The sequence below is a fragment of the Podarcis melisellensis genome, assembly GCF_964234715.1.
Source record: "Podarcis melisellensis genome assembly, chromosome: 1".
Lineage (NCBI taxonomy): Eukaryota > Metazoa > Chordata > Lepidosauria > Squamata > Lacertidae > Podarcis > Podarcis melisellensis.
Genome location: NC_138528.1, coordinates 17,655,722 through 17,675,711, shown reverse-complemented (window position 1 = coordinate 17,675,711; position 19,990 = coordinate 17,655,722). Strand labels below are relative to the sequence as shown.

The following is a 19,990-nucleotide window of genomic DNA, read 5'->3' as shown; positions in this document are numbered from 1 at the left end:
TTTTAAAAATAAAAAAATTTCAGAAAGCAGCAGGGGAGCGAAAAGAGGAAGCTCAACGCTGTGCGCAGGGAATATAAAGCTAATAGGCTGTCAATCAGGAATAGCAACATTAAAATCTCCCCAACAACATAGAGGAGCCCAATCGCAAACGTGGCCATCTAATCTTACCCGCCCAGCAACAGAGGGATGACTTGCTAGACCCCACTGCAACACGTGCTCTCCATGAAGGAGAACACGCTTTGCAGAAAGAAGTAGGGGAGCCTTGTTGGCCAGCAACAAAGGACACCAAAATGCCCATGGGCACCATGTTGAGGACCATAGAGTTAGGCTGGAAAACTACTAGTGTTCAAAGCAAGCCAGACCACTGGGTCCACCTGGTGCAATATTGTCTACATGCACCAGAAGAGGCTCTTGAGGATTTCAGACGGTTGTCTCTCCCAACACTATGAGGAGATGCCAGGGATTGACCCCAAATTTGCTCTGAATGCAGGGCAAATGTTCTGCGGCTGAGCTGCAGAGCTTCCACCTGAGGCGGCCTCCCTCTCTCTTAACAAACACCACAGGAGTTGAAGCATCTTGCGCTGAGGGAAGAAGGGTAAAGAGAAAACAGAAGAACTGCTTGGATGAGTTGCCAACTCTTCAACCTCCAAGGACTCAGCTGAGGTGGCTTCTCCTTGTCCCAACCATCACCGCAAGGCTACTCTGGGACCATCTTTCCCTGAGGGGAGGAGAATTCAGCTTTTCAAAGAGTCCCCACCACACACACACATAGCCGTGTCGCTTGTCTCCGCAGTTTTAATACATGCTTTTACTTAATCTCTATTCTTCCAATATTTCTACGTAAACCACTTCACGAGGCGTGCCTGAAAAGTGGCATAGAAATAAAATAAATATCATGGAAGGAAAGCTTTTGGTGTTAAAGCACGCAACAGTTCAACAAGATAAAAAACACTTCTAGAGCACGCGGAAGGATAGGTAGAGAATGTGGATGTCAAAATGGTCACCACACGATGGTTCCACTCCACCCTCCCTGCCACAATGTTTATTTCAGAAATAGGGGACATGGCAATAATGTATAGATCAACATATTACGTTCAGGAGAAATTGTGATCTGTGAGGACAAACCTGAGCACTCTTTCCTTCTTTTTGGAATGAGAACTTTGGTGATGACGCAATAACACATCCATTGCTTTCTTTAAAGATTATATTGTAGTAATATTTTTTTTAAAAAAAAATACTAAGATTTTCGTGAGGAAAAATCTACCGTGTGTGCTCATCTCAATGTTACTGTACAAGACTCGTTTCATTTGCGGCCTAAAGAGAACGACAAAGCTTTCGGACAAACAGAAAACCTTACATAAAAAAAGTGTGGGCCTTTGTGTGCTCAGTTTCCAGAACGGCCAAGAAAGATGAAGCCTCAAGAATGGCTCCCTTTCTCAATGGTGAAGAGGCAATCCCAGGGACAGAGTCTTTGCATCACGGTGGTGGCCAGGAAAATGTCGGAAGCATTGCCCAAGGCAAGACTCCCCTACAAGGGCAAAACCAACTCAGGAAACAAGTCCCTGTCGTTTGCCGGTATGGGCAACCTACCAACATGCAGAAGGGGGGCTTCCTGGGCTGGCTTTGAGCAGGAAGAGGCTTTCAGCACACAAACCCCGCCAACCCAACGCAAGCCTGGCTGAACCACTGGGGCTACCGCCCGAACGAGCACCAAAATCGCTTCTTGTTGTTGGCAGCTGAGCCAAAGTGGCGGTCAGCCTTATGAGAGAAAGAAGCAGCATGTCTCGCACCCAAGCCAAGCCAAGGATGTGCTTCCTATTCTCCCTTCCCCATGTGTTCAATCTGGAGCAGGTGGGACCATCAGGCCACAACGCCGTTCCTCCTCTGCCCACGCTTGGCCCAAGGTGATGTGGACCTTCTGTTGGTAGAGGTACACCAGAAATGCTTTTAATGTCCTGGTTGACAGAGAACTAAGGAGCCAGAACTGAGGGCCAATCCTAGGATTAAATAGGCAAAGGAGACTTGGGGTGTGTTTCCTCAGGGGTTAATTTTGCAGCGCTGTCAAGCTGTGTAGCTCCATGCAGGACTACAAAACCCACCAGCCAGGCATGTATTCCCAGCAGTGCCCATGAGAAGATGCCAGAAGTACCTCTCAACAATTTCATCCTTGCTCACTGCAGACAGTGCATTCAAACACCGAGCTCAGCTGAGCAACACCTTCAGCACTCAGCTTGCCCACCCCTAAAGGCCAATGCTGTGCACACATCACTGTTATAATATGCTTATTATTTTATTTTTAAAAATGCCTTAGGTTACATGGTTGTTCCCATGTACAGAGACGGAAGGGCATGAGGTTCCTTGTGAATTACTGGGTTCTTGGAGGTCAGTCTCTACACCACAGGCATACAGACACCAGGCATTCAGATTCTAGATTATAGCAGATGCCAGAATGAATTTGGCTTAATTTCCTATGGAAAATAGCCAGCACTATGAATACCTTCCTATTGCTGCTTTTCAAGTACATCTTTTTCAGGTATTGCAGCACTAAAAAAGTCGTATGTCTGCTCTAACCAAACTTTCTCCCGTCAGATAGCAATTCTACCACACGCCATCCTTTCTTCCATCTTCTCTCCCCAAATACTTGCTGGTTTTATGGAATTTTAATATCAGGTCCTGGCAACCTCAAGTCTCCATTTTATTTACGTTACGTCGCTGGATTTGCATGCAACCCTGATGGCAGCAGAATGTGAACTTGAAAGGGCAGCTGCACTGAGCAGCAACTTTTAAAGCAGCCAGAAGGGAAATTAATAATAATAATGCACAGAAAAATATTGTAATTCAAAAACAAACAAACATGCACTTCAGTCCAAACGAATTTGGTCAACTTACAGGTGAAGCGTATTCATGTACGTTTGGGAGTAAGTTCAATTTCAGTGAAACCGGCTGCTAAGCAAAGCCTCTTAAATATCACAAAAAGTTCTTCAAGATGCTGTAAACTGCAAGGCATTTGAGGGACAGGAATTGATTTCCAGATTCACATTCATACCATACTTTGCTTTGCCTAAAGATTCCATAGACCCACATTTAGGCAAGTTGTCTGGAGGAAGCACAACCTTTTTCTAGACCATCAGATCATATAAAAAGAAAATGCTCCTTTACATACTGAAATGGGGCTGGTTGATATCTCTCCATGAATTTGAATAATCAGGAGTTTGCGATGAACTAAGTTTGCATGAAAAACTAACGCATTCAAAGCTGCTAATTCACAGGCTGCTGCGCAACGAACTTTTTATTTTTATTTATATATATATATATATATATATATATATATATATATATATATATTTCAATTGCAGCCTAATTGAAAAACCACACGAAACATGGTCTTCAATCAGGCACAATTCCCATTGGCTGGCGGGGTTTTTGCTTTGAACAAAAATTTTATCATTTGGCCCGATCAATACACAGAGAACTAACAGCATGTAAATAAAAGAGATGAGCCACTGAAGTTTTATCTGGAGATGGGAATAGTAAAGCTCTGCAGGGGGAAAAAATGAACGCATGGAAATACTGGCATTGGTGATTTGCTTCCGAATTTCCTGGAGATCTAAAAGCAGCAGGACAATGCAAAACGTTTTGTCGTAATTCTGAACTGCAATCCCTGAACTGAATGGGAACTTTGCCCAAATATTTCCTGATTATTATTTTTTGTTAAAGCTGCTGTATCTTTTTTTTTATTATTTAAAATAATAAGAGCAGTAGTAGTAATAATAATGAGAGAAGACTGCTTTATCTAACCCGGAGGCTAATTTCACAGGTTCAGCCAGAGAAATGGTTATTTGGAGGTCGAAACAAATCTTAACTTCCCTTTCTGAAAAAGATTGCTAATTGGTACATGATTCATACCTATCATAAACTGCATCACTGCCCACTAAGCACATGCATTATGTAAGAAAGAGAAGCATATCAGAACCTGGTACTTATTATTTTCGCAGCACTTCAAATTAGGCCTACGCTGCCACCCCTTACAGTCGACGGAGGTGTATGAACAAGAAGCAGCCTAAGGAAGAGAAGATTCACGGGCGAAAGCTTTTGAGTTTCCTCCACTTACTTGTAGCCAAATTAATCCACTAGGTAACTCAACTCTAGGCATAATGCATGGTGTGTGAAACCCATTAATTACTTTCAGCTTCCCCCCCCCCCAACCCCTTCCTCTAAGTTTACTTTAAAAGCAGCCGGTAGACAATGCAACGTAATTAATTTACCAATTTATTTTATGAAAAGACTCTTTGCCATCGTGAAAATGTAATCATAACCCTGGTGCTGAGGGGGAAGTGAGTGGATTTCTGTGCGAACGGTTTGTCACAATGCAAAAGGTAATTATTTAGTGCTTCTGTTCCCTTTAATGATCTAACATTGAGCAATACTGTTTATATTGAAGAGAGCTTGCACCTTTAATTACCAATTACATATACATAATTTTAGAGCCAAAAGGGAAAGAAAGAAACGGAGGTGAGGGTGGGGGGAATACGAGTGCTGTGAAAAGACTCCTTTAGACAACATATGCACCGTTTCTAGAAAAGAATTCCTATTAGGTGGGAGCAGAGTGTCAAAATATTAAAACACGCACGCACAAAAGGAGAGAGATAAAGGTAAAAGAACTGGAAGAGGCAAAGTAAGCAGCACAGCTGAACAGAGCCAAGGTATGTAAAGAAACAGAAGCTGTAGCACAGGATCCAAAAACACCTTTTGGCATTTACTATAGCCATCCTGCTCTGCTTCGAAGTTAAGATGGGCTCTTGAAATTAGAGTATTCGGGCTACGCACATTAGGCTGGTGTCGCTGTTGTTGTTTTAAACTGTGGGGGGGGGGGGAGGGAAAGAGAGGATCATTTATTATCGTTTTGATAAAGGAGATTTTTTTTCCGCGCTCCAGGAAAAAAAGAGAGCAGGAAAACTGCAAGATTTGCTAAGCTTCCCATGACTCTGTCAATGTAGAAATTCCAAAATCTCCTTCAGTTGTCAGCAACTTGAATTGTTCACTTTTCCCCCTTTTCATTTCTCTAACTAATCGTTTAAGCACCCACAGAAGGATTATTATAATAATAAAATAAAATAAAACCTCGCACAGTTCTCCCGTTTTGCAAGATGGTCCGGGAATCGAAAGTTATTAAGCTTGCCATTTCCTATCTGCCCAACTTGGCATCTTGCATTACGGTGGTCTCAGTAGCATTTGACCGTAATTAGTTAAGTCCGCATGTGCCCATTCATGAGAAATCTTCTCCTCTCCCTCTGCCCCCACCATCAAAGCAGTCTGCAATAGCTCTTTTTTTAAAATAATAATAATAATCTGGTATCCTTTTCATTCTTTGGCAGTCTTAACATTTTAGGAAATCAGCTTTACACTCCCTGAACTAACCCTCCACCCAACCAAAGCCCTCCTGAATGATCATCATCAATTTCAAAGGAATCAAGAAAAGTGTAGTTATTTTTTTGAAGTTATTTAAATTACAATCGGAATTAAAGTAACTCATTTAAGAAGGTCAAGCTTATCAGCTAGATTGTGATATGCATTATCTGTTAACTGCAACCAATAGCCTGCTTACTCTAGAGCAGGTCTATTAACTTTGACGGGATTGCCCCAGAGTAAACAGAGCCTGGTAGGCTAGAGCTCTCCTCCACTGGTAATTAACCTGCCATAAAAAAATAAAAATATCCAAAAACCTGATCACCTATCCATGGCCAAAGGTGAGGAGAACCCCTGTTTCGTACTTAGGTCTGAACAATGCTCTTTTCTTTCCTTCAAAAATGTTGCCCTCGCTTAGTGATGTTAACGCATCCACTGTGGACATGTTAGGGGGCATGATCCACAAGATACAGCTCCCAAGACACTGGGATTCACATTCATGGGGCTGGCGCAAGAGAAGAAATTAATAGTTCGTACCCAAAGCCAGCATAGGTCCAAGCTGAACTCTACATTATGCTCAGGGGCCATAATAACATAAGGCCCCAACTGTTTCAGATTTAAGTCTAGCTTCTCCTCAGCCATGTTCCTGAATTTCAAAGGTTACAGGGGTTTGGAAAACTTTGCTCTCTCTCCGTCATCTAGTTTGGAAAGGGATGGAGGGAGAAGAATAACTCCAGATTCTCCTTCAAACAAGAAAGGAGGGTTTGAGGCAGCTGATTTCAGCCCCAAAGAAGGAATCGAACACCTGATATCGCTCTGCCTGAATGCATCTTCCAAGGGCCGTCCTCCAAAACTGTCCTCAAGGCCTAGGTCCAAGAGTCAGCTCTAGCACACATCAGTCTCAGCTACTGCGGCCAATGGTCAGGGATGGTGAGTCCAGCAACATCTATCTGGCTGGGCAAAGCTGATTTGCTTTGCTTTGGGCAGGAGCAAAGAAACCCTCAGCGCTACATGAAAAATCACATGGATTTCAACTGCTGTGGACATCAAATCAAGCTCCTGAGAACCGATTCACATATTGTTGTTGCCACCCAACCCTACAGTCAAGAGGAAGCTGTAAGCTAATCCCAGCTCCTCAACGAGAGCATACCTTACAGAATGCACATCACATTCTTATTATCTTTTTAAAATGCAATATGTGAAGTGGTCCCTTTTGAGGTCATGCGTCATTTCAAAATATCCAAATTGTATTCATGTGGCAGAAATGTAAATGAAAGGAGGGGGGTGGAAGAGATGGCTGTACGCTCTCTCCCCTTTTCTAATCTTATCAATCCAGAGCGTAAGCGAGCAAAGATGATTATTTGTTGTTTTTAAGGAGGGGAAAGAATACAGTAGTGGATTGTATCAGGGGCCAATGTCTCGCTGCTTCCCAAGGTTCTTGCCTACATGCAGGTTCTGCACGACACCAGAAAGATGTTCAAGCCCAGGAGCCTATGGAAATAATGTTGTTGCTGCTGCTGCCGCTGCTGCTGCTGCTATTTATCTGCAGAGGTGCTAGCGGGTGCTACAATTGCCATGGGTACTGTAAGGTTGGTTACCATGTAAATCTCTTCACAAACCCAGATGAGCAGACTGCAGATTAACCAGATCTGACTGCGTTTTGTAATGATGAACTGATGAATCATGCAGCACTTGCCAGCTGCACCCCTCTACAGGGAAATCCTAACTTCAAAGAGTCTCCCCGCTTCTGCCCCCCGTGAGGATCTTCCAGCACTCCCAAGATCTGGGCGCAGCAGCTGGGAGAATTCTGAATATTGGTTGTGTGAAGAACATTCGGAAGCCTTACCCAGCTGCCCACTGGAGGAAGCACATTTGCCTTTAAGATGCTACCCATAAAACCATCTTTTTCAGATGGCGCTGTGTGTCCATCAGCACTTATTTCACGCGTGTACACACGCATGCAGTCTGCAAGTGAGAAGATAACTTGGATCACTCAGCGACCGTTTTAAAGATGCCGAAGCTTAAAAGAACGCAGTTGGTCAAAACCGTTGCCTGCCCAACCACCCCGCCTGTACCAATATTTAGCCTGGAAATCCTTTTCAAACTGAAAATTTAATTATGATAGAGATTTCATGTCTACATTCCACCAATAACACAGCCCTGGACACTCCGGGCAGTATATAAATTCAATAAATTATTATTATCATTATTACTATTTATTAAGGAGCCGAGGTGTGTTGTTGTTGTTTTGCATTGATTTCCACACAAAAAATAATAAACCCAAAAGAAAAGTGATGCCACTGACACACATGAGAAACAATAAGTCAATTCCAATGTAGTGAAATGGTTGGCCAGGACTATTAATCGCAGAGGAAGATGTCTTATACCTTGAGACCACTGGTCCATCTAAATCAGTATTTTCTACACGGACTGGCAGTGGTTTTCCAGGGTTTCAGACATGGGACACTGCCAACCCTACCTGCAGATGCCGGGGATTAAATGTGGGGTCTTCTGTGCGCAAAAACAGGGGTTCTACCGTGGAGCTGTGGCCCTTTCTGCTGGTCCTGGACAGAATGAAGCAGGTGTCCTGGCAGCTCCACAAAGTCCTATCAGCCTGCAAATAATGGCCCACAGCAACCTTATAAAATAGCCAATTGCCTAATCACGGACAGAAACAGCCACGTCCGGAGGTATCTGTGGGCTACCCATTCTTTTGTCGGCTGGAAACTTTTATGTCCCGATTTGAAAGGCAGTAAGGATATACAGTAATGAATACGTAGAACATGCATGTTCGGTTTTACTTCAGCATTCTATCTTGCGTTAACAACACTCGCAACTGGCAGAAATCTGATACCCAGGAGCCTCAGTGCCACCCCCGAGAAGGGAAAAGACAATTCAGCCTCCGTGGCTTTTTTCGTTCTTTAAGCTTGCCACTGAAGCTGTGTCACGAAAATTGACAACCGCTCCTGGATTTGCACGTGGCCCCAAGGAAAAGGGAGTCTGCTCTCAGTACACAACACCAACCTGATGATCTGATATTGTTTTGTAAAGATGACTGGCCAGCCTTCAGGTGTTGCCAGATTCTGCTCACTATGGGAAGCAGAGGAGCTTGGAGTTCCCCCATTGAAACGTCTGCAAATGGCATGGGCGGCTGTTGAGTTTCAGCACTCCTCTGCAAACCTGCAAGCCAGACACCTTTCACGGAACTAGTCTGTTATCTTAGAAAACAAAGTTTAACCCCACCAATGTAGATGAAATGTAGGAATGTAGGGCAAAAGGCTCTGAATAACAGGAGGGGGGAACCATAGTGGTTATAAGGCGGGGGGAGTAGGGGACGAAGTGAAAGGAGGTAAAACATAAAATGCCCAGCATATTCCAGCAGAAACCAAAAACCTTGCAGCAGAACTGAAGTCCGGTGATTTCGCAAAGGCCACTTAAAAGTGGCATGGGGCAGTGGTCACTTCCAGCCTCTGGAATGTCCAGCATGACACACACCCCGATCCCGCTTCCCTAAATTTCTACCCCAAGACATGCCTCTGCACTTATTTAAATCAAAGGTTACATGCATGCAATGTTAATGGAACAAAAGGTGATGTACGTTTTGCTAAATAAACTAGTGGCTCGAGGTGCAGAAAGGGGAGGAAGAAAAAAGATTTATTGCAATTGGGAGGCTAAAATGCATAGGTTCTTGTATAGACCACGAAAGCGGTAAATCTTCACAGATAAATCAGGGATTGAGATGATGTGATACAAAAGCTCCCTTTGTTCCTGCGTGAATAGATTTGTTTTAGTTAAAACTGAAATAGAAAAAGGAGAGGGGGGAGGAAATAGATACTTCAACGAGGAGTGGAGAAGTCTGCACAGGGAATTTCTATACTTTTGGCTATACTAGAACAGGCTGCCTGAATTATAGATTCTTAGCAATGCATGAAGAAAACAAAACAAAACTGCCCCAATAAGGGGGGAAATCAATGCATTTGATTTCTGCTGTGGATTGAAACCCAGGTGGAACCTGAGTCAAGTTCCTTTCTCAACAAGGGGATTGTAAATCACCTTGCACGGCTCACACCCAAACTCTGAGCCATTTTTCAAGATTCACAGAAGCCAGGGTGTTCCAACACCCAGCGGATTTTGTGGGTTCATTCCAGGCTCGTAAAACACACACACACACACACACAAAGTGGAGGAACTTTCTGTATACAATCGCTCCCCATTCACTCCTCCTGCATCAAGGCAAACACACACTGCCCCCCAACAAGCAGCACACATTATTAGCTCCTTCATAAAAGGAAATTTATTATTTGCACTGAGACAAAGGTCTCGCGAACGTAAAAAATAAAATAAAATGACTAAGGCAGGTATGACGAATGCCATACAGTGAACCGCTATGTCGCTTTTGCTAGAAAATGATTATATTCTTATAATGTCGCTACCACGGTTGCTACCCACCTCCTCTGTCTCCCTCCCTGGTACATGAGTACATTGCATGAAGTGTTTGCTTCTTTCATTTACAGTATTTGCAAAAAAAAAAAAAAGCACATTAGACATTGTTAATATATATCCCTTGGGAAGAACAAGGAGAGGGGATTCCCTACCGTTTAAGAACCCCCTGTATAAAGACTTAGTTGGCAGTTTGCTTCTCTTTTTTTTCCAAGGGATAGTGGAGCAGGGAGAATATCTAACTGATGTCGAGAGGCAACTTACTGTGAATACACAACCGCCTCCGAGGCTGATAGCCGAGGGTGGAAAGGGATTGCTTAGGGACTGCATGAGGACATTTTATGAAAGTAAATAAGCAGGGAAGGAGGAAGGTGTCACTATAACAGCCGCTGGGAGCATGGCACATTTATCAGTAATGCCCGCTCTGTGCGAACACCGGCTTCCCCTCATCTTGTTATGAAGATATATGCGGACATCTCTGCGCACTTCTCATGCGCCCATGTTCCATGTGCTTCGGTCCCAGTAAAGTCCCAGACAGGCGTAACTGGATGCAGAACAGCACTGCAAAGTTTCTCCCAGCACAAGGCCCGTCAAAATGAATGGAAGCAGCCCTAGCTCTTCATCTTTGTATCTGCATTATGACGACTATATAATAGCTTCCACTGTGGTTTTTCTTGCCAGGCTAAATTTCAAGGTATGCCTGCCTGCAGCCCCAAAATGTCCCCGAGGCTTCAATTCAATGCTAACGTACCTGACAGTAAGCAACCCCTGAATGCAAAGAAACTTGCTTCTGAGTAAACAGAGGGGAAGGTGGTCATTTATTTCTGCCCCCAGCCCCACTTTATCCATCTCTTCAACTTCATTGGGATTCAATGAGCAACAAGCAAACGAGGAGTTGGAATATTATTTCAGCAAAAGAAAGCAGTTTGAAGACAGCAACCATCTTCATAAGAGATGCTTTAAATTGTGCCAAATGGCAGATTAAGTTCGTTGATTAAGAACTGCTGCCCTTGATTCTTATCATTTCAAAAATGCGAAAAGTTTTAAAGTTCTGGGAGTGAAGCAAGTTGTTACTGGCAAAGTTGGAGGAGGTTATTCATTTATTTTTCAATAAAAGGTGAGGGGAAAAGGGGGAGCTTCCTGATCACTTCGTTTTTCCAGGTTAGTAAAAATCAGCTGCCCGCTGTCTCTATGCTTCCAACAAACAGAAAACCCTAAATGAAGGGAGGAACCTTCAGATTCATTGCAACCTCATTCTCCCCCACTCACCTCCGTCTAGTTCAGAGTGAAGGCTTTTCCTATAGTGGGTGACAGCCCTACTCTTTTGTCTGACCCAATTTATTTCTCTTTCAAGTTCAAATGAAGCCCTCTCCTCTGTCAGCAGAGAAGAACGTCTACCCACAGACTGTGTCCTAACATGAGAAAGAAATCTGCGGAACAGGGAACAATGCCACAACCTGACAAACTTCTTCGCAAGCATTCACTCCTGGCATTCCCAGATTTCCCCCCCCCCCTTTATAACCCACTAAGCTGCATATACATTTGACAAGGAAGCGTCCCAATGACGTTTACGTAAGCAAGGTGTGTGTGCAAGCTGGGGTGAACACTCAAAAGGGGAGCACACGCACATTTCTACACACACCAAACGAGAGAGAAAACTTTTGTACATTCCAGGTGGGCTTCTATCTCTTTCTGCGTGGAAAATACCTATGCCGTTGTTCCAAGAGAGGCAGAGCAATTAAAAGTAAGGCAGCTTGCTCAGGTGGATTTTCTGACCTTCAGAGCCACAAATAAAATCAGGCATCGGCCAAAGGCTATGTCCCTTCACAGCTGTACACATCGTAACAACTGCACATAACGTTTAGTACATAAACGTTCATAACTATTTGGATCTCTCGCTGCACACTGAAATGGTTTTGCATGTGGCAGGAAAACGCATGCTATGTGTGATACTGATTTTCGCAAGAATACCCTGCGCTGCTACACGGGTCTTTGAAGCATCTGGTTCCATTAGGCATTCAATATTATGAACTACTGTATATGCATGTGTATTATTCTGTTAACTAGTCTCCTGTTGAATTTGTGCGCACACACATTCATTCACAGAGGAGAGGCATGATCCGTCTGAACTAGTACGCATTGCCTCCGCCTTTTGAATGCATAGCTTCTTTGCTGGATTTCCTCAAAGATTTCGTTCAACCGGCCCTTTATCAATCCCATTCACGATACTCATATTTATCAGTCCCACTGTAATAATGTCTTGAGGCTCAAGTGTGTGCGCAACACCTCAACTTACCCATAAGATTTAATCACACAGCATGCATGTGCATTTTAATACTTGTGCAGAAGCCTCCCCTTTGCTCTCGGCTAGTCAAACAACTCAAAAACTGGGAAGGCGAAAAGATGAGGAGTTGACAGTGAAAGACACCGTTAAAAACTAATTTTAATTAAAAGACATCTATCTTGCTGGAGCTGCTTAATCAGTCATAATTTGCTTAGAAAATAGATTTATCTAACTTGCAATCTCTCTCATCTTGTACCATATAGATCTCGGCATGAAAATCAATACCACAACTTTACACCTAAAACATTTTGCAGCAATGGGAACCGGCTCACTTGTGCCTTTTTACATTTCCTCGCCTCCTCCACGGGTGCTGGGAAACCCAAATTTCTCCAAGAGACAGGCTACGAGCGCCCCCTAGCCGCCAAGGCAAGCCACTGAGCGCCAACCAGCCACAAATGTGACTTGCAATTCAGCTGAAAAGCTAGCAAAGTTTATTTTGGAAAGTACTTTGTATCAACAAACAAGAGTGTGCAGGGCGATCTAGACAGGAAATGTAAAGTGAAAAGAAAAGCCTTGCGCTCGATGTGTTAAACCAATAGATCAAGCTCCAGGCACACTGAGCTCTGATAAAGGAGGCAGAATAGGTGCCAATGGGGACCAGTGGCATCTTTTGGCCTCTTCCCCACCTGGACCACAATCATTCAGATCATCATTTGTGTTCTGTGTATTATAGAGGACTGTCTTTTGTTCAATACACACACACACGGCACAATAAGTTTGATGCTAAATAAGGACACAGACATTCACTCCAATGCAAGCCTTGCTAATAAGGAATGTTGGGGAGAAAAAGATCTTCAGCCATGCTTACTAAAATGCCTCAATAAGCTTGACAAAATAGCCTCCTCTGTGTTTGCCTTCCAATGAAAAGCAAATCTGTTTCTTATTCCATCATCCATTCACAAAGCTGTTTCTTATCAAACAACTCAAAGGAGGCATGGGAAGAGTGGACAGAATGTTTGGAAGTATCCAAAACGAGAGAAGAGCCTATCCTTTTAAATTCTGCAGTTTTTAAGTTTAATGTAACATCTGCAACCTGACGATATGCAGCTCAGACGCAGCTAATGGAGAACACAGTATTTTCAATAACTCAAGCTTGCAACACCTGCTAACAACATGCATGTGTTACAAACCCTACAGGTACGCCCAAAAAAATCCAAGCATCCCTGCAATTTCCTTCCTGGCTAATTCTGTTCGTTACATCTATGTGCCGTTTTCTTTGCTGCGTCTGTTAGTTTTCTTGCTCATCTTTGAACGACAGGAATTATTCCACAAAAGGAAAACAGGATAATAATGGAATAAATAAATAAAGGGTGTTTTCTCTCAGCTATAGGGACACAATGCAAACAGACAGGGTCAAATCAGGAAGCAAATAACTTGCTGACCAGGGACTTCAAATCTGATTTTTTAAAAAATAATAATTTTAAATTGTACAGGGATTATTTGATGTTTTTCTCCTTTCAGCCCCCTCCCCACCACAATAACTTTCTTCAGGAGGGTTCAACCATATATATTTTTTTAATAATGAAGGTCATTTTGCTGGCAGAAGGTGACTTAAGACTCCGTTTCAACAATTCCTCCCATTCCTAAAATTCATAACTAGTGCTCACATCTCACTGTTGAAGCAGTTAAAACCTGTCGCAGATGTCCGGCCAACATTATCATCTGTCATTCAGAACAGTCCTAGAACATCTCTTGTCGGGATTTTTACATAAGAGATGTCATTTTCCTATTATACAACTTTGCTGTATTTTTCACAGCCAACCATCACTGGAGACGTACCCAAATTTGCTCATTCCATCAGATATCCCTCTGTCAAAAACAGGGTATTGAGATATATTTGGGGTGGGGAACTTAAGTCTCAGGAATGATAGGAGCCTCTCTCAGAATTGCAAAAATACCATACTATGGCAATAAAGTCAGTTATTGTATATAATAACAAAACCCTCGCCTGATCTGAAATGAATCTGGATTGTACCCTTCCGGCTGCAAATCCTATGCTTACCTACTCAAAACTAAACCCCAATGTGCCCAGCAGTGCTTTCTTCTGAGTAAACATGAATAGGACCAGGCTGTAAATATTCCCCCAACCCACCCACCTTTCTCACGCTCACTTTCTGCTTGTTTGCCATTCAGGATAGCAGTTTTTCTTTCAACACCCCACAGGGACTAAAATCTAATAAACTCCAATGAAGAGGGTTAGAATTAAACCCATTTGCCAGCCTGCTCCTCCACTTAGCGCTATACCCTCAAATGCAATGCCATTTCCTTGACAAGCTGCTCCATCAAACAGCTGCGGACCTCAGAATCTGACTCCAGATTCCTTCAGCAAAAAGAGGTGCAGGTATATGTGCATGTATGTGTGGAGGGGAGTTGCCGTGCTAAGTTAATTCTTTCTTTATTTGGCCCTTCTGGTCAAACTTCTCTCTTCCAAACAGGCTCCCCTTTTAATAATGTATAACTGTTTCCTAGAAACTGGTCCAGCCACTTTCAATGTGAAACCACCTCTGTCTCTCTCTCTAGCTCAAACATCCAGTTGCTTTTTCCTGATTCCTGCCCCCACGCCACCCGGGCTGCCCATTGCATATCTAGGCATACCACATACACATGATTTATGCCCATCTATTGTCTTCCTTTTTGCCTTAACCTTAGTTTAAGAGACCTCAGTCAGTCCTGTTGTTAAGTCCTTTCCAGATGGGAGGATGAATAGGGGAACAGAGAAAAAGACCTGGCTATGGTTTTTCTCCCTTCTAAACCTTCCTCCCCACTGAGCCACACTGTGCAGGCAGATGTTTAAAGGTATCCTTCCATTATACTTAACACCCACCTGGTACCCAATTCCAAATTGCATATACTTCTTCCCCCCCCCCAAAAAAAAAATCATAGTGGGGGAGTTGGTGGGAAAGAGCTGGAAATCAGGAAGAATCCCACCTGACTAACCTGACGCCAATTAAAATTTGAAACATTTGCAAACATGCCTCTTTCCTTTTTCTATTATCTCCACACAATACTGTCTGCCTTACCTTTTTTCTGGCTCACATACATTACATACACACAATCTCAAACAAGCAAAGTACCCCATGCAAACTACGGGGGGGGGGGAGAGATAGCGTTACATGAAATAATCTGGATCTTGTTGGTTTTTTAAAAAATAAAAAAGGAGGGTGGATCAACAACTCCCTCCTAACCCTCTCCCCAATGTTACAATCCGGCTAGGTTTTCTTAATGGGGGGGAAAGAAAGAGAAAAATAGAGTTTGGTCGAAAGGTGTTACAGGTTTGGTGTGTTATTTCGGAAAAATTAAAAAGTAGAAGAAATGAAAATCCACTCTTCCGCCCCCCCCCCAATGGTTCGGCAACCACCGCCAAACTCCCCGGTTGCAAAACAGTGTTCAAAATCTACCAACGCATCTTCATTGGTGCTGTTGCAGCTGGTTAATAAAGGCTTTTTGTTGTTGTTGTTTTTAGAGGGGGTGGCAAGAAAGGGTTGGTTTTTTTGAGGGGGGAGAGGAGAGGAGAGGAAGGAAAAGAAGAAAATAAAAGTGGAGAGAGGGGGGGAAATTAAATTCGCTAGAGAAGCACCGTCCAAGGTCGAACGGCAGCATTCGCCAATCAATATAATTCCAATGTATTGTTACAAACAACAATTTTTATCAGCTGTAACAAAGGAGTGGAAAGAGAGAGAGAGAGCGCTGTCACCAAATGCTGCTGGCAGATGGCTGCTAGTCTTAGGCTTTCAAGGGGGAGGGGAGACGCCGGGCTATATATATATATATTTATTTAAATTTTTAAGAAATATAACATACATATTCTATTATTCTCTCTCTGCGCCCCCCCACAACATCCTCTCCGGCTCAGCCCCCTTCCCTCTTGCTTCTTTCTCTCCCCCTCTCTCTCACACACACTGCGCGCGCCCCCCCCCCCCTTCTCCGCTCGCCCGGCTCCACACGCGCAACGGCTGCTTTGCAAAAGCCAAGCGTGCAAAGGGAGCTGTTCTTTTTGGCGTTATGTTTGGGGCTGTGATTTTTCTCCTTTTTTCCTCTCTCCCTCCGCGCCACCCCCACCACCCCATTAACAGGAACAGAGGCCGATTTCCTTCCCTTGCGTTACTCTTATTTTTTAATTCTGAAACTAGCCTCCAAAATAAAATAAAAAATGATTATTATTGATCACCCAGGTCAGGAGAGCAAAATGCACATCCCTGCTGCCTGCAAACCTTCAAGGCGCAACCTTGAGGTGTGTTGGGTTTCCATTGCATTTCAGTGTTGGAAATAGCGGAGTGGGCAGAAGCGAAATAAAGAGGAGCAGAGTTTGGGTGCTTTGTTTTTGTCCTTCATTATTAGCAGAGCAGGAGATGTTTGCAAAGCGAAGCTGCTACTAAGGAAGGCTGACACCACCCACCCCGGATCTGGACTCCTATACAGGCAACTCTGGGCCTGGATTCCCACCACCACCACCATACACAACGCATACAGTATCCTCGGCTCCTGGGAAAGGAACACCTCGTTCTAGATCGCTTCCAGCCCTCAATACACTGCTGCCTTGGGCTGCTTTTTTGCTACTACGATGAGATCCTACCACCTCGCTCTTTTGCAAAAGTGGCGCGCCTTTTTTGCAGGACTCCTTCGCCGCTTTGCAAACTGTGCGCGCGCTTCACTTTGCAAAAAAAAAATATGCTGCTACTTTACTTTGCAACGTGCACGCAAAATGCACCCCTTCCCTGTCTGTCTCCCCCCCCAAATGTACACACCTGTCTGTCTCCCCCCCCCCCAAAAAAAGAAACACACACACAGCATTTTGCAGCAAGGTTAGCACATGCATAAATGCATACAAAAGCTACCTTGCGCTTTGGGCAGGGCAGCCGGACCTTGCCCAGGGGGGAGTCGAGCAAAGGGCTCCAGCCCGCCTGCCGGTCTACCTGTACACTGACATTTCTCTCGGCCCCTTCCCCAACGCCCGGTCCTGTTATGTCTCCGGTACCAAGCCGGGCTTCCCTAACGGATGACGATGGAGGGAGATGCAGACCCCCGTCGCTAGATCTCCCCCCAACACACACACACCCAACCTCGCCTTCCGCGCGCCGCCTCCGCCTCTCCCGGCTCCCCAGACCGGCCTCGCCGCTCCATCGCCGGCCTGCCAGGCGTCCCTTGCATGTGGTTCCCATTAAGGCTCCCCCCGCTCCAGCCCCGACTCCAGCCACCTTCCTCTTCTCGGCTGCCGCCGCTGCCGCTCCGGCTGCTGCTCTCGCGTGCTCGCCAACTTTGGACCAGCCTTTCCAACCCAGCCTCTCTCTTCTGAAAGTCCCTGCTGCGGATCCCCCACCCGGCCGTCTTCCCCGCCGTCCCCAGCTCGCCTCTGCCGCTCTCAGCCGGCTTCGCGGCCTCCTCCGTCCCCCTGCAAACTTTACTTTCCAGAACACCTATCCTGCCGGCCCCCCGCTTCTCTCTCTCCTCGACTCCCCTCTCCCCGTCAGCCACCGTCGTCCCCCCCGCGCCAATTCTTTGCAAACTCTCCAAGAACCTTCACTTTTACGCACAACACACCCCTTCTCCAATCTTTCCCGGTCAGCTTCACACACCACGCGCACAAACGCACCCCAACTTCCCATCACTGCTCTCCTTCTCCCAACACACACACATAGAAAGAACACTTTCCTTTCCGATCCGGCTCCTTTGAAAGAGTTGCAACTTACGCGTGATAATTTCCCTTTGTGATAAGTGCTGCGGGTTCCCCTGCTTGCGACGGGACATTGCCCTGGCATTTACACGGTCATCGCCCGGAGAGCTGGACTTGGGTAGGGGGGAATCGGGTTGGTGGTAGTGGTGGGGAGCGATCTTCTTCTTCCTCCCGGTCTTCTATTTTCTTCTTGGTACTTTTCTTCTTAAAAAAAAAGAAGAAGAGGGGGGAACAGTTCCACACACCCCCTTGGAGCACTCAAGATGAGATTCTTCCTTCAATTAAAAAATCATCATCGGAAGAGTGGGGAAGCCTTGGTTTTTGTTTTCGCAAGACAACTGTTTTGTTTGTTTGGTTGGTTTTTTCCTTTTCACCGCTTCCAGGTCTTTTCTTGAACTTCAGGAGAGAAGGATGGTTTCCCACCCCCCCCCTCACCAAGCGCTGACACTTTTTTTTTATTTTTCCAGAGTGCTTTGGAGGCGGGGGGAGAAAAAGAAAAACAAGAGAGCAGAAGGGGGGGGGGGAGAAGCAAAGTGCACTTCTTCCACCAGGACGAATCTTTTTAAAACAGAAAAAAAATGGATTACATACACACACGCTCGCACAAAAGTAGAAAAATTGGAATTTCCCCACACGCAGAGAAAAATGCAGGAAAAAAATTACCCTTGCTGGGTTAATTAGAATTCTTTCTCTCTCGCTTTCTTGTCTCTTTTTTTTTCAAAAAAGAAAAAGGGGTTAGCCCAAACTGTGTCTCCTCTTTGCCAGTTCAAGTGCCACTGGGTTGGTTTTTTGTTGTTGTATAATATTAATTTTTTTTGCTTTGCTTTGCTCGCACCACTTTGCCACTGGCTTCACCCCCCTCCTCCCCTCGCTTGGCACAGGGTCTTGCTAGGAAGGCAGCCCCCCAGTGCTTCTGGGTTAGTGCTGGCTATTACTAAGGAGATATATTGCAATGTGAAGATGGCGGAGTCCTGGTTCCCTGGGAGCGCTCTGTCTCTCTATGGCTGGGTCTGCCTCCGTACAATGGGATAAAATTCAAGTTCAAGTGCGGACGTGACGTTTAATCTGCACTAGAGACAAAAAAGACCTAGAGAGTAGGAGCACTGGGGGCGACTAGCGGTGGCTTTTTAACATTGTACCCTGCAAGAGAACAAGAAGAAGGGGGAGAAGAAGGAAAAGAGGAGGAAGGAGAGAGAGAGAGAGGGAGAGGGGGAAAAAGCCACCCTCAAACAGACTCCCAGCACACACGCGGCTCCGACTGCTTAGCCAGGGCTACGTCTGCGGAGCACGCAGCCAAAATGAAATTAAGCAGAATTTAGCTGGGGAAGGGGAAGAAAAGAGGAGCAATCAGGAAAAAAAAGAGGGACCGAGAGTCCCTTTCTCCCAAACCATCGCCGATCAGGTTTAGGATGAGACGCAGGCAAGGTCTGGGGGGTGTTAGGTGGCGGGAGGGGGCAGATCAGGGCCCGGGCAGCCGCCTCCCCCCTCCTCCGCCCCTTGGCAAGAAGCCCAAAAGGGACGGCCGTCTCCCGGGGGAAGCGCTGGCGGGGGGGCGAGTAGGTAAGGGGGCTGGTGAAGCTCAGCAGGCTGGCGCCGGAAAGGCAGAAAAAGAGTGGGCGGCGAGAGCGGTGGGCTCGACCCGGCGAGCCAGGCGGGAGGGGGTTGAGGTGGGCGCCCCCCGGGAAGGGCGCGGGATCCATCCTGCTCTCGCTCGATCCACCTGCTCCGAGATCTCCCAGGCGGCTCGGATCTTTGCTTCGCGGAGATCCCTTCGCTGCCCCCCTTTCAACTAAGGAGCTGTCTCGCTCGCTCTCCTCTTCCCCTGCGCGCAGGCAGCCAAGCAGGCGGCGGCGGCAGCGGCAGCAGCAGCCCGACTCCGCTCCAAACACCTTCGCATTTCCAACAGTTTTTACAATAACACAAATATCTGCGTGGGGGAAGAGATATTTCTCTCTCGCCCCCCCCCTCCTCTCAATCTGAATTGCGATTGCAGAGGGAGCCACAAAGACGCGCACACTCTCCTCTTCCTCGCTCCCTCTCTCGTCGTCCCCCCTCTCTCTACCCACTTCGCGAGGGAAAGGGTCCCTGTGAAATCCCCGGGCTCGCTGCAAACTCAGCATTGACCCGAA

General features: G+C 45.5%; 1 protein-coding gene across 10 annotated transcripts in view; it reads right to left on the bottom strand.

Annotated features, from left to right (window-relative positions):
* BCL11B (BCL11 transcription factor B) overlaps nt 1-19,785 on the bottom strand; it is a 163,994-nt gene extending 144,209 nt beyond the window's left edge. Inside the window, exon 1 of one of the 10 annotated variants that reach the window (XM_081910152.1) lies at nt 17,878-19,785. In XM_081910152.1, the coding sequence (XP_081766278.1) occupies nt 17,878-17,935 (58 nt within the window). In that variant the 5' untranslated portion in view covers nt 17,936-19,785. Of the gene's footprint in view, nt 1-168; nt 1,064-1,125; nt 1,199-17,250; nt 17,378-17,780; nt 17,816-17,877 lie in introns of those variants that run through there. The other 9 variants (XM_081910151.1, XM_081910148.1, XM_081910157.1 and 6 more) reach the window with 9 other exon arrangements.
* Between the last annotated feature and the right edge of the window lie 205 nt (nt 19,786-19,990).